Source organism: Galeopterus variegatus, unplaced genomic scaffold (assembly GCF_000696425.1).
Source record: "Galeopterus variegatus unplaced genomic scaffold, G_variegatus-3.0.2 Scaffold1657, whole genome shotgun sequence".
Taxonomy (NCBI): domain Eukaryota; kingdom Metazoa; phylum Chordata; class Mammalia; order Dermoptera; family Cynocephalidae; genus Galeopterus; species Galeopterus variegatus.
In genome coordinates, this window is record NW_007727768.1 from 231,084 (window position 1) to 245,620 (window position 14,537).

Sequence of the window (14,537 nt, forward strand, 5' to 3'; positions counted from 1 at the left end):
CGTTGCCTGACACAAAAAAAGACCAAAAAAAAAAAATCCAAATCTGATCAAGTCATTTCCATTAGTGCCTCATCAGTGTCTGGCACATTGTAAGAGCACAATAAATACTTGTGAAAAGAATGAATGAATGAATGAATTGATGAACAACTAAGTATCTTGCTCAAGGTCTCAGAACTAGAATTACAACCCGTGTCTGTCCTATTTCAACACAATAAACACCTTTACCTAGGACCAGGAATGGTGCTGGCCCCTATTCGCCAGCCTGTCTTGCTGAGAGCAAACTACAGTGCTTTACCAAATTGAAAAATTGATATAATATAAAACAGCTATCTTTCATACACAGTATGGCCATAAACAGATTTCCTAGACATCTTTAAAAATGTAATTGGAAGATTGCTAAGCAGAAAAGGGTGGATGCTTTCGTCATTTCCTGAGGTCTCTGCAAAATGAATAATTTACAAAGATCTGAAAATACTAAAATCACTCACATGGGGCACTCTGCCAAGATTTAGCACAACAGCTATCTTTTATCACTCACTAACCATGGGACCTTTGACACATGATTTTATCTGTATGTGTCTCAGCTTCCTCATCTGTAACATGGAAATAACAACAGCATTTACCTCTCAGGGATGCCCAGGGGTTCAACAAGAATACAGGTAAAGTATAAAGATGACACCTGCTACTTGCAACTATCATTATAAACTCCAATCATATTGAAAATGTACTAAAGATATTTTTATTCTTTTTTTGGTGAACGTTTTGATAAATAAAATAACTTTTAATAAATCCTATTATATTATTAATTCCATCTTCAAATTTGGAGGTTTCACAGAAAGGTGACAGGTGGATTCATACCTTACCTCTTGGTGATCATAGGCAGGTTTTCATTGCTAGAGCATCTGTATCTCATCCCTCCCACGAGCCCCTTTAAAGTTCATTCCCCAGTTTTTCATCCCAGCAAGTAATAACATAAATGTGACAAAAATGGCTTCTTAGGCAATTTTATCTGAGTAACTCAACAGAGTTCTGAAACAGTAGAAATGAAGAGAGGAGGCATGTGAGGTTGCCAGACAGACAGCTCGCTGTGCTTGGCACACATCTAACACATATGCCAGGGGCCTGCTGTGACTTGTGTGAGTGTAAAGACTGAGCTGAGCAGGGGAGAAGGGGGAGGCTTGGGCAGAAAAAGGCAGTTTAAGGAGAATCTGACCAAACTAGAGTGTGTACAACTCCTTCCTGGAATCCAGAAATAGACGGGACATTCTCAGTTTCTCCTAAAGGGCAAATAAAATGAGGTGTGTTTTAAATGCAGCTATACAAAAGCACACACTACACAAAGCGATACAAAGGTGTACACTGGGAATTGCTTAGAGCTGAACCAGAAAACAAAGAAATGCATAATTCAGGAAGAGATGTTTATTACCCGAGGAGCCCACTCTCCGTTTAGGAGAGCTAAAAGACAGTCTTGTCTGGAGATTCAAGTCATTAAATATTTGTTGAGCACTGATAGCTCTGTGTACACAGCAGGGGATTCAATTCAATTCAACCAACACAGCACCTTCTAGTGCAGGGTACTGTGGAAGGAACGAGGATGAAAGAGGGATGTGGAGCTTGGGTACTCTACCTGGACCAGCCCCTGTCCACCTAGATCTTCTACAGACAGAAGCCTCTCCACTGCTCATGAAATCAAAAGTCAGGGTGCACATGTCAAAGCTCTTGGGGCTTCTTTCTCTGCCTGATGCATCACTGGGTAAAACGGTGATTTAGCAAATCCTAACACTATTCTGCTAAAAATGCAATAGAGCTTTTGCTTTTTAATCTGAAACATTGTAATATCATGTCTGTTCACATCCCATGTACTTCTTGGATTGTAAAACTAACATATAAGTTCCTGAAAACCATGACTTTATTTTGAATGGCAGCTAGAATTTGCATTTCCTGAGCATGTGATTCAGGAAGTGCTGTAGATTGGATGGCCCCCCAAAGTCACCGAAGCTTAATTCCCACTGTAACTCTTGAGGGTGGGAAATCCTATTATGGTCATTGAAAGGTGGGGCCTTGGAGAGGTGATTGGATTGTAGGACCATGCAGGAGTGAATGGGTTAACAGTGGTGGTCAGGGGCGTGGTTCTGAGGGCTTTAGAAGGAGAGCATGTGAGAGTCTCTCTCTTTTTGCTCCACTATTTTTGCAATGTGATACCCTGTATCGCTGAAATCACCACCAAAGAAGCCCTTCCACAGATGTGTTCCCTGGACTTTGGACTTCCCAGCCTCCAAAACTGTAAGCAATAAATTTCATTTTCTTATACATCACCCAGTTCCAGGTATTTTTATTAGAAGAAACAGAAATGGACTCATACAGGAAGCATAGGAACTGCTCTTCTCTGTTCCTTAAAGCTCCCAAATTTTCTGGGACTTTTTCAAGCCTCATAACAAATTCTGAATGTTTTTCATTTAATGAAATAAATGCATATTTTACCTGATATGGTGTGTCAGCCTATGGTTGGGCAGAGAATATCTTGGGATAGAGAAAATGCTTACATGAGTCGTTCTTTGTGACAGCATGGGAAATTAAGGGACACATTTCATTTGCAACCACCAAACCTGCAGTTTAATATGATGATGTGCTCCTGCAGAGAAGCCTCACCCACAGGCACTTAAGCTGCCCCAAAGTACTCATGATGTGGTGGAGGTGGTCCAGGAAGACTTGGTCCCTGTGCATGGGGGGGACAACAGTAGCATCTAATTAAGTTGCAGAATATGTGATGCATATTAGATACTGACAGGAATCCATACGTGGAAAACTCAGTGGGTACTTGGGCTAGTGAGAGCACAGTCACCTAATCAAGTGTTGGCTTTCAATGAGTATAATACACATAAGTCTCTTGCAGAGCCACGGGTTTAGATACAATCGAAAGGACAAGTATAACCAGGGTGTGATTTCCACCTGCTATTAGGGAGGAGGTAAGGTGTTGGAAAGAAGTATTGCTTCCTTTTGGAAAATACACTACCAAAAATTCAGCATAGCTCCCCATTGTTCTGAGATTTCAGGGGTCAGGACCTCAACTTCTCATGATGCCTTAGTAGGTGATCAAACACTGTTGAATGTCTATTTTTATTCTTTTTTTGGTGAACGTTTTGATAAATAAAATAACTTTTAATAAATCCTATTATATTATTAATTCCATCTTCAAATTTGGAGGTTTCACAGAAAGGTGACAGGTGGATTCATACCTTACCTCTTGGTGATCATAGGCAGGTTTTCATTGCTAGAGCATCTGTATCTCATCCCTCCCACGAGCCCCTTTAAAGTTCATTCCCCAGTTTTTCATCCCAGCAAGTAATAACATAAATGTGACAAAAATGGCTTCTTAGGCAATTTTATCTGAGTAACTCAACAGAGTTCTGAAACAGTAGAAATGAAGAGAGGAGGCATGTGAGGTTGCCAGACAGACAGCTCGCTGTGCTTGGCACACATCTAACACATATGCCAGGGGCCTGCTGTGACTTGTGTGAGTGTAAAGACTGAGCTGAGCAGGGGAGAAGGGGGAGGCTTGGGCAGAAAAAGGCAGTTTAAGGAGAATCTGACCAAACTAGAGTGTGTACAACTCCTTCCTGGAATCCAGAAATAGACGGGACATTCTCAGTTTCTCCTAAAGGGCAAATAAAATGAGGTGTGTTTTAAATGCAGCTATACAAAAGCACACACTACACAAAGCGATACAAAGGTGTACACTGGGAATTGCTTAGAGCTGAACCAGAAAACAAAGAAATGCATAATTCAGGAAGAGATGTTTATTACCCGAGGAGCCCACTCTCCGTTTAGGAGAGCTAAAAGACAGTCTTGTCTGGAGATTCAAGTCATTAAATATTTGTTGAGCACTGATAGCTCTGTGTACACAGCAGGGGATTCAATTCAATTCAACCAACACAGCACCTTCTAGTGCAGGGTACTGTGGAAGGAACGAGGATGAAAGAGGGATGTGGAGCTTGGGTACTCTACCTGGACCAGCCCCTGTCCACCTAGATCTTCTACAGACAGAAGCCTCTCCACTGCTCATGAAATCAAAAGTCAGGGTGCACATGTCAAAGCTCTTGGGGCTTCTTTCTCTGCCTGATGCATCACTGGGTAAAACGGTGATTTAGCAAATCCTAACACTATTCTGCTAAAAATGCAATAGAGCTTTTGCTTTTTAATCTGAAACATTGTAATATCATGTCTGTTCACATCCCATGTACTTCTTGGATTGTAAAACTAACATATAAGTTCCTGAAAACCATGACTTTATTTTGAATGGCAGCTAGAATTTGCATTTCCTGAGCATGTGATTCAGGAAGTGCTGTAGATTGGATGGCCCCCCAAAGTCACCGAAGCTTAATTCCCACTGTAACTCTTGAGGGTGGGAAATCCTATTATGGTCATTGAAAGGTGGGGCCTTGGAGAGGTGATTGGATTGTAGGACCATGCAGGAGTGAATGGGTTAACAGTGGTGGTCAGGGGCGTGGTTCTGAGGGCTTTAGAAGGAGAGCATGTGAGAGTCTCTCTCTTTTTGCTCCACTATTTTTGCAATGTGATACCCTGTATCGCTGAAATCACCACCAAAGAAGCCCTTCCACAGATGTGTTCCCTGGACTTTGGACTTCCCAGCCTCCAAAACTGTAAGCAATAAATTTCATTTTCTTATACATCACCCAGTTCCAGGTATTTTTATTAGAAGAAACAGAAATGGACTCATACAGGAAGCATAGGAACTGCTCTTCTCTGTTCCTTAAAGCTCCCAAATTTTCTGGGACTTTTTCAAGCCTCATAACAAATTCTGAATGTTTTTTCATTTAATGAAATAAATGCATATTTTACCTGATATGGTGTGTCAGCCTATGGTTGGGCAGAGAATATCTTGGGATAGAGAAAATGCTTACATGAGTCGTTCTTTGTGACAGCATGGGAAATTAAGGGACACATTTCATTTGCAACCACCAAACCTGCAGTTTAATATGATGATGTGCTCCTGCAGAGAAGCCTCACCCACAGGCACTTAAGCTGCCCCAAAGTACTCATGATGTGGTGGAGGTGGTCCAGGAAGACTTGGTCCCTGTGCATGGGGGGGACAACAGTAGCATCTAATTAAGTTGCAGAATATGTGATGCATATTAGATACTGACAGGAATCCATACGTGGAAAACTCAGTGGGTACTTGGGCTAGTGAGAGCACAGTCACCTAATCAAGTGTTGGCTTTCAATGAGTATAATACACATAAGTCTCTTGCAGAGCCACGGGTTTAGATACAATCGAAAGGACAAGTATAACCAGGGTGTGATTTCCACCTGCTATTAGGGAGGAGGTAAGGTGTTGGAAAGAAGTATTGCTTCCTTTTGGAAAATACACTACCAAAAATTCAGCATAGCTCCCCATTGTTCTGAGATTTCAGGGGTCAGGACCTCAACTTCTCATGATGCCTTAGTAGGTGATCAAACAGTGTTGAAATGGGCGCAACACTGAGGGTTGTGATCCCGTTACCGGTCAGTAAAAAAAGACAAAAAGGAAAAAAAAAAAGCATTTATATAGTATTTTATACTTTCAAAATGCTTGCCCCATCATTTACTAATTAGCATAACATTTGAGAACCATCCTCAGTTTTAAATACAGGAAAATTCCTGTTAGTGCAGTTCACTTAGTACAGAGAAAGTTATCCCTTTGCCACTCTCCAGGTCTTTTTACCATGTCAGACAAAATTATTCAACCCTTCTAAATCTCTTGATCTTACTTTTAGCAACTTGCCACATTGCCTGGTCTCTTCCACAGAAAAATAGAATGCCCGGTATTAGAAAGATCAAGAATTAATCTGGAGTCTGGAAAATCTGAAATGTGCTCTATAGAATGCTTCACACACCCAAAGCTTGAGCTGTTTTGTTTGTTCAACAAACATTTATTTATTGCCTTACATGCCATGCAGCAAGTCTATATCTTATCCTCACGGAGGCTGAAGTCTAGAAGTAGAAACTTACCACCGGGCCAGCCTGGACTTTGCTAATTTTAAGGAGCATCATTCTATGTGGAGAGTAGAACACAGTAAGACAGGAGTTGGGAAGAACCATTAGGATGTCACTGCAAACACTCAAGAGAGAAATGATAAAGGTGTAAGTTGGACTAGTAGTGATAGGGAGGGAAAAAGGAAACCATTTCCAGAGTTGTTAAGATTGTCCATCTGTGGGAATTGCAGAGTGATTTGATTTTAGAGGTTAGGAAAGAAGAGGGGTCAAGCATAACTCTAGGTTTCTTTCGGGAGTGAATTGGAACGACAGTCATGTCATTTACTAAGATATGACCTATAGGAAGAAGGGCGTTGAAGGCACTGAGGGTGGGGTAGTCCATCAACTTACTTTTGGACAAGTTGATTTTGAGATATTTCAAGAATATCCAAGTGGAAATGTTAAGTTTGTAGCTGAACATTCGAGTCTGGGTTCAGGAAAAACCACATGTGGGCCATCTGCATGCAGGTGACGAGCAAAGCCACGGACGTGGATGCAATCAACACAGAGGGAGGGTGGACAGAGGAGGGAAGGGAAGAGAAGAGGAAAAGAAAGAGCAGAAGCAGCCAGCACCTAAGGAGAAGAGAGAAGATGCAAAGTCAGCAGGAGAGACTGCGAAGGCGTGGGCAGAGACACAGGAGGGAAACGTGGAGGGAACAGCCCCACAAAACCAGGGGACACCACCAAAGCCAAGACAGCTCCAGGGAAGACAGAAGAGCAGGACAGAGTTCAAAGCTGCAGAGAGATCATGTGATACAAAGTCTAAAACACCCCTGTCAAGTTTCATACCTGGAGGTCCCTGGGGACATTGACAAGGTCATTTAAGTGGAATCAGGGTGGAAGCCAGACTGCTGTGGTTTGAGGACCGACTGCACAGGGCTGGGGACAGGAAAGTGGAGACAGCGGGTCATAAACATAGAAAAGGTTGGGGGGGGGGAGCAGCCAGAGGAGATCTGGGAAGGATGTTGCTGACTCCTTCTTCTCTGTACCCCAGGTGACTTGAGTGTGTCTATACGCTGAGGAGACAGCCATTGAAAAGGTGGAGTGTGACGTGTGGCTCTAAAGGTAAGAGGGGAGAAACAGAATGGATCCCTGAGAAAACAGGCCAGATGCCACGGGTGGGCGGGTTAGACTTGGAAAAGAACCAAAGATCCCCTTCTTCTGAGGCTGAAGGAAAGAGGGCAGAGCGGGGCATGGGCACAGATGACACACTGGCGTGGAGTCCTGGGCTGTCAGAGCCCCGGTCTGACAGCCTCTCGTTCGTGTGCTGTGCTTAGTAAGTAAGAGATACAATCTTGTGAAGAGGGGTGGATGTTGGTCAGGAGATGCAGAGGAGCTGTGAATATTTGGAATATCTGTTGCTATGGACCAGAGGGAGGAAGTTAGTAGAATCACCAAGCAGGAGGAAGTTAGCTCAGGAAAAAAAAAAAAAAAAAAGGATAAGATATGAGATGGAAAGAAGGAAGGCACAGGAATAACTGGGCAATGTAAGTTTCATGCTGAGCAGCATCTGGAAACAGAAATAGAACTTTACATTTGAACTCACCCTAGTTCTTATGGTGCTGATTAAAAAAGCAGGTGCAATTAGATGGATATCCACCTTGAAGATGGAGACACAGAGTCACAGAAGCAAGAGATCTCACTCGCTAATGTGTGCAGTGAATGCTCTCTGTGTGGCTACTCCAAGCAAGGCCAGAACTGCTCCAAGTCTGTGCGTAGCAGACCAGGGAGGAAAACCTGTCTCTAGTCCCCTGCAGAGCATAGATGTGTTAAGGCCCTACAAAGTTTAATAGGCATCCCAAACAATACACTAGTTGCTAAAAACAATGGCCATGGGATACTTAGGAATCGTAACCATTCAGAAAGCTTATAATTTATTCTTTTATTTATATTCATATCTTATTCCTCTTCGTCTTTTATAAAGAACACCTTCCCCTAATTCTAGTATCTTTAGGATAGAAATGTATAAAGCCACAACTAGATTGAACAGATAAGTTCTTCTATCACGTCACAAGGCTAAATATGCATGTAAATTCCTTGAAAATGCCATGTCTGCCAAGGTTCTTATGTATTAGGGATAAAAATAAAACTTCTAGCACAAGATTGGAGCAAACAGATGAGTGGTATGATTACATTATATGTATCAGAAGAATCCTTCTGAAAGCTTAAACACATTGAATTGCAGACCTAAACTTGGTGGCTCTTAGAGCAGAGACTGAACACACAGATGGAGTGGTACCAGTGTCGCCAGCTGGGTGATTCCTTGCACAAACTGGAGCCAGCGAGAGTTATCACACAGTCATAAAGGCAAATGAACAAGCTGCATCCCAAAGATGATTTGTAAAATACAGTTAAAACAGAGGCTTTCCTTCCTTCAGAAAATCACAGGGCTAGGAGTGTGTTTTAGGGCATAAATAAATCCAGTCCAAACTAAGAGGCACTGACAGGTCAAACACAAAAATAACATGCCTGGGTAAAAGGCAATGGTTCTCTCTAGTGTATGTTATTTATCATCCGTTTATTACGAGCCAGGCACCTGCATCAGATGCTTTTTATACATGATCTAATTTAATTACCTAATTTGTTATCCCCATTTGACTGAAAAGGATACTAAGGCTCAGAGAATGTGAGTAACTTGCCTAAGGTTGCATCATGCAGTGAATGACAGATCCAGAATTTTAGTACAAGTCTATATGACACCAAAGTACCAGCTTCCAAAGGCTATGCTAATTACACTGTGAATTAGCATTAAAGCATATTGTGTCCAAATAAGCAGAGGATGGGCAGCCCCTGCCTTGCTGCCAAATATTTTGTCGTGTTGCATACAAGACAGAATGCCTCACAATGAATTTTGACTGCGTGTACAGAGCAAAGTCACCAGCCTTCACACACTCAAGCATAAGCCTAGGTGGCATTGACTTTGAGGAGGTGTGAAATGAAAGCAGAGTCTGATGGAAAAACATACTTGGGTAATAGCAAGGGCACCTTGACTTTTATCTGGGCCATTACCAGAGCTCAATAGAAGGCAGCCTCACTGGCCTCCTGCCCAAAAGATTTGGCACTTACAATGGCCACTAGCACAAACCTGGTCAGTAAAAGACCCTCTGAAATGTTCAGGTTCATTAAAAATAGCAACTGGGGATGAGAGCTAAAGTAATGCAGTTTACTCTAGAGAAATTACCAAAATACACTTATTAACGCTTATATTAAATTAACACATACAAGTATAGCTACCTGTAGAGTTAGACTTTGGAATAACTATAATTTAAAAATCTCTCAAATTATACTCCACCTATTTGGAGTAAGCAGTTCACAAATCACCTTGTTAAATGTGCAAGTTGGAAACTGGGGCAGCTTGTATTAATTTTTAAATTTGTACATGCTCCTGTGCTAAGATCTACTAATATATTTTCCTTTCAGGTTTTGTTAAGCTTAATCCATGAATGCAGAAATAAAATGAGCTATCAGTAATGAATGAGTACAGCTTTCCTGAATTCAGATAAGCATTGGCAAGGATCACGATTAGAATTTGACAAAAGACCATAGCATCCCTCCCTCCTTTTTAAAATAACGCAGCTAAAAGAAAATCAGAACCCAATAATTAAAAAGACTGTTATTAAGAAGAGTGAAACAGCTTTAGTCTTATTTCAAATATTAAAATTCTGACTTAAATGAATAAAACTTGGTCACAAATAGATGCCAATTAAGTATCTACTGTCTGCTCAGTGCTTTGTGGGATCCTCAGCCAAATGACTGACAGATGCCCAACCAGTGCTCAGTAGGATCCGGTGCTATTTGGTTATTCACAGAGTGCTTGACGTACAGTACTAATAAGGGAAAGCTGGGGTCAGTTTCCCTCAAGCCACAGACTGTGTCTGAGCCAGTCACCCAGCTTAGTCGCAAAAAGGGAGCAGAGGAGGGATGCGGAGGGCTGGACTGAGTCCACTCTAAGGGCACACTTTACATCGTCTTCACAAAGGGCGACTGAAATGAAACAATGTGAATAAAATGCTAGAGAAACCTAGAACTTTAATTTTAAAATCACATAGGCAGAAGATTTGAAGACTACTGTCTGCTAGGGTCTGAATGTCTCCCCACATCCATGTGTGGAAACCTAATCCCCATTGTGGTGGTATTAAGAGGTGGGACCCTTACGAAGTGATTAAGTCATGAATGGACTAGGGCCTTGAAGCTGGAGGGAACTAGCTTAGACCCTTTTTTTTCCTTTCTGTTTCTTCTGCCATATGAGGACACAGTGTTGTTCGTCCCTGCTCAAGGACACAGCAAAAAGTTGTCATATTAGAAGTGAAGACCAGGTCCTCACCAGACACAGAACCTACTGGCACCTTGATCTTGAATTTCCAGACTGCAGAAATGTGAAAAAATAAATTTCTGGTTTTTATAAATTACCCAGTCTCAGGTATTCTGTTATAGCAGCAAAACTGGACTTAGACTATCTATCTATCCACTTACATATCTATCATCTATTTATCTAAATCTATCATCTATCTATCTGAAGAATCTAAAGAAAGAAAATTCTTGACACATAAATGCTCTAGCTAAGCAAAACAAAACCTCATAAAATAGTTCTGTTATCAACCCCTTAAAGACGCCACAAAGCGTATATAGGCAGCACAGACTAAGCTGTAGGTTCAATCCCTTTAGGTTTGTATACAGAAGAGAAGGGTGTGGGAGGAAAAGACATGATTGATTCTAACAAACTGAAAGCTTACAACTGAGCTGAGTCCAGCAGCTGAGCTGGGCTGAACTAACACTCCTGGGCCCAGTGACAGTATCATCAAAAGAAAGAGGCACAGTATGGAGGTTCAGTATGCAGGACCCCCGAGCTCAACATATTATACATGATAAATACATACAATTTTTATTTGTCAATTAAAATATATAAATTTATTAAATGTTAAAAGAAGGTCAAACAGCACCTAATGACAGAGTTTAACCCACGAGTGAATTTTGCTCACCTCTTTTAGCAGGTGACATCAACAGGACCAGTCACCTGAGCCTTTTCCTGCCCTGTTCCATTTCCCACTGGGTGTTTTTTTATCCCTTTCCTTTTTAGAAGCACGTTTTCATGATCACCTCCTCTCTTTTCCTTTGAGTTGCAATTTCTCCACGTTGTGTACCTAGAATTATGATTTCTATCTTCTTTATCTACCCCAGGAGACTGTCTCTTCTCCAGTGTATTTCAGCTTACTGATTTCATCATGTTTTCCTATAGAAATTTCCTGTGTGATGTCATGTAAAATACTGATTTGTATAACCTCCTTTCTTTCAGGTAATATAGCAGTTTTTATTTGTTTGTTTATTTAGATAGGAACACTTCCTATCACTGAATGCATTAGCCATCAAGGGTTCTGTTAAAGACACCCATGTTTCTTAGAAAACAGCACAGCTTAAATTCTCTGAATTTCCATTCACTGAATATGGTCCCTGTACTATGAAGAAGATACTAGATGTTTAGCATCTACCTCTCTCAGGGTGATATTAGAAATGATCAGTTTTAATTTAATTTTTTTAAAGTTAAGGGTTTCTAAATTGAACTTTCTAATTCATTGCTGAATATTTTAAAGTAACCCTTATTACCATATGTCATTGATTCTAAAACATGCAGTCTTCACATTTTGACATCTGTGACATTGGGATGCATCTTATGGTTGCTATACATCAGGTGGCAAATTGTGACAGGATAGTCACCGCATGGTCTTGGTTGTCATTCCTGTTGGCCTGACAGCACAGTTGCAGGTTCTCAATATTCACTCAGCAAACCATTTAAGGACCCGTTAAGGAAGAAATATGAGACCTGGTTACTGTCTGCATATCTTTCTTTGACATTTTCTGGTAAGCTTCAAAAACAAGCAGAATGGAAGTGTGATTAGAAAAAAGAGATGACAGAAGGACATTCTGTTTGTCGATGTTATATAGCTTCATTGACAATGTTGAGTGGAAAACGTGTGTATCAATAACTGACACAAAAAGTGATTCTCAAAAACTGAACTCTGTGTAGACATTATAGGGATTCCTTAGTCAGTTTATTTTGTATATAGCTTCATTGACAATGTTGAGTGGAAAACGTGTGTATCAATAACTGACACAAAAGGTGATTCTCAAAAACTGAACTCTGTGTAGACATTATAGGGATTCCTTAGTCAGTTTATTTTGCTTACGTCAGTCTTCTCTACTGATTCTTTTTAGAGGTCTACAGTTTGAATAGTAAATTTTAGGTAAAAATTTTTACAAATCAGTAAAAACTATTAGGAAGTGAGAGTTCAGTTAAAGAAGAATGCAGCAAAATAAAGAAATTTGTTTCAGAGTGATTCTCAGTCTTCATAGGATCATGCGACAAATTCAAAGTGGCTGTATAAATGGTGTTCTCCTGTGGAGTTATCCAAAAGCCGTGAATCAAAATCAGTAAAAACTATTAGGAAGTGAGAGTTCAGTTAAAGAAGAATGCAGCAAAATAAAGAAATTTGTTTCAGAATGATTCTCAGTCTTCATAGGATCATGCCACAAATTCAAAGTGGCTGTATAAATGGTGTTCTCCTGTGGAGTTATCCAAAAGCCGTGAATCAGGAGGTGTTTCATAAACTCCTAGATCTGACTATATTATTTTAAAGAATATGTAGCATTTAAAGGATTTTCATTTGATAGGCAGGGAAAAAAAAATCCAACGTTTGTTCTGATGAGAGGGGCCTTTTTTCTCCAATCACATCACTGAAATGTTCAGAGAGGGAAAGATTCATCTTTCCAGTTTATTATCATTTACTGGCAAGTAGATTACTTTGCACGCAATAATATGCAACAACACTATTTAAAAAATCCCAGTGGTATTGATTAATTAGTTCCCTCATTTAAAAGCTTTAATCAGGGGCCAGCCCCGTGGCGCACTCGGGAGAGTGCAGCGCTGGGAGCGCAGTGACGCTCCCACCGCAGGTTCGGATCCTACATATGGACGGCCTGGTGTGCTCACTGGCTGAGCGCAGTGCAGGCGACACCAAGCCAAGGGCTGCGATCCCCTTACCAGTCACAAAAAAGACAAAAAAAAAAAAAAGCTTTAATCAGGCTTTTTTTTTTTCCCCAAAGGAGAAATAAGAAATGTACTAAGTGAAATATATTGATTATAAAGAAATTATATATTATTTTAAGTGAAACAGAATACCCAGTGGTAGAGTAGCATATCAACCTTGGCCTTACCCTTTAATTTCAAGGCTTCTAATACCTTTGAATCAGCTGTCACGTCACTCACTAGCTTGATTTCAATATTTTGCGAAGTCAATTGGAGCAGTTTTTCAAAAAGACGTTGACCCTGGAAAAAATATTCATAGACAAAAAAAAAAATCAGAAAACCTAAATGTTTATCATTTGAGACAGGTATAAATAAACTCATTAAAAATTAAAACGCTTCTCTCAAATTAAAAGGCAAGCATTTCAACAACTGGTATTCATAGAGATTTATGACACTATTTCAAAAGATTATATAGAATAGAAGCATCAACACAGATTACACTACATTTTTTGAATACTGTGCAATGCAGTAATCATTGCAATAATAATGACAATGCTATAATCCAAATCTACCCTTCTTTTGCTTTTTAAATCTGTAATTATCTACACATGGAGAAGCAGGAGAAAAGATTAAACAGCTGTGTTTTGTCCCAGAGAGACCTGGATTCTAGCTGGTTTTCCAATTTACAAGCTGTTTTTTAATCTCATTAATCTCCAGTTTCTTCTCCTATAAAAGCTGCTGATTTGCTGATTTCAGGGTCCGTGTACATTTTAAATTTACTATGGAGAGGTGAGGGTTGGAGGGTAACTGGCACAGGAATACATATCGCAGGGTCATATGGATTGTGTCCCCCAAGTTTTATGCACTAGTAGCTTGATCCCCACTGTGACTGTTGAGGGTGGGAAATCTATTATGGTAATTGAAAGATGGGGCCTTGAAGAGGTGATTAGATTGTAGGACCATGCAGTAGTGAATGGATTAATAATGGTGGTCATGTGCGTGGTTCTGAGGGATTTAAAAGAGAGCACATGAGAGTCTCTCTCTCTCTCTCTGCTCCACCCTTTTCTGCCATGTGAGATCCCTGCATTGCTGATTCTCACCAGATGTGCTCCCTGGACTTTGGGCTTCCCAGCCTCTGAACTGTAAGCCATAAACTTCATTTTCTTACGAATTACCCAGTTGCCTGTATTTCGTTATAAGCAACAGAAATGGACTAATACACAGAGCTTAGTGGTTCTTCTGCGGACAAGTTAACACCAACACAACCTTCTCTATCAGCTTTGGTCACACACTGCTGAAGGTTTGCTTGATGGCTGCATGGTCCCAATGTTTACAGCCCAGACTCACGGTCACCGCATAGTCACACAAGTTGCTTGGATTTTTCCCTTTCACACAAAGAAACACTGTGTGTGTTTCGTGAGACCTCATGATTAGTGGGTCAGTATTTATTTTTATTTTGATTTATATATATATATATATATAC

At 40.5% G+C, this 14,537-nt stretch overlaps 1 protein-coding gene across 3 annotated transcripts in view; it reads right to left on the minus strand.

The window, feature by feature from the left end:
- Positions 1-14,537, minus strand: part of PLD5 (phospholipase D family, member 5) — a 206,103-nt gene that overhangs the window by 114,990 nt on the left and 76,576 nt on the right. For all 3 annotated transcript variants that reach the window (XM_008578293.1, XM_008578291.1, XM_008578292.1), the window contains one exon: positions 13,243-13,354. Coding sequence is in view for 2 of the 3 variants with exons in the window: in XM_008578291.1 (XP_008576513.1) it covers positions 13,243-13,354 (112 nt within the window). In the remaining variant the exon portion in view is untranslated. The remainder of the gene's footprint in view (positions 1-13,242; positions 13,355-14,537) is intronic.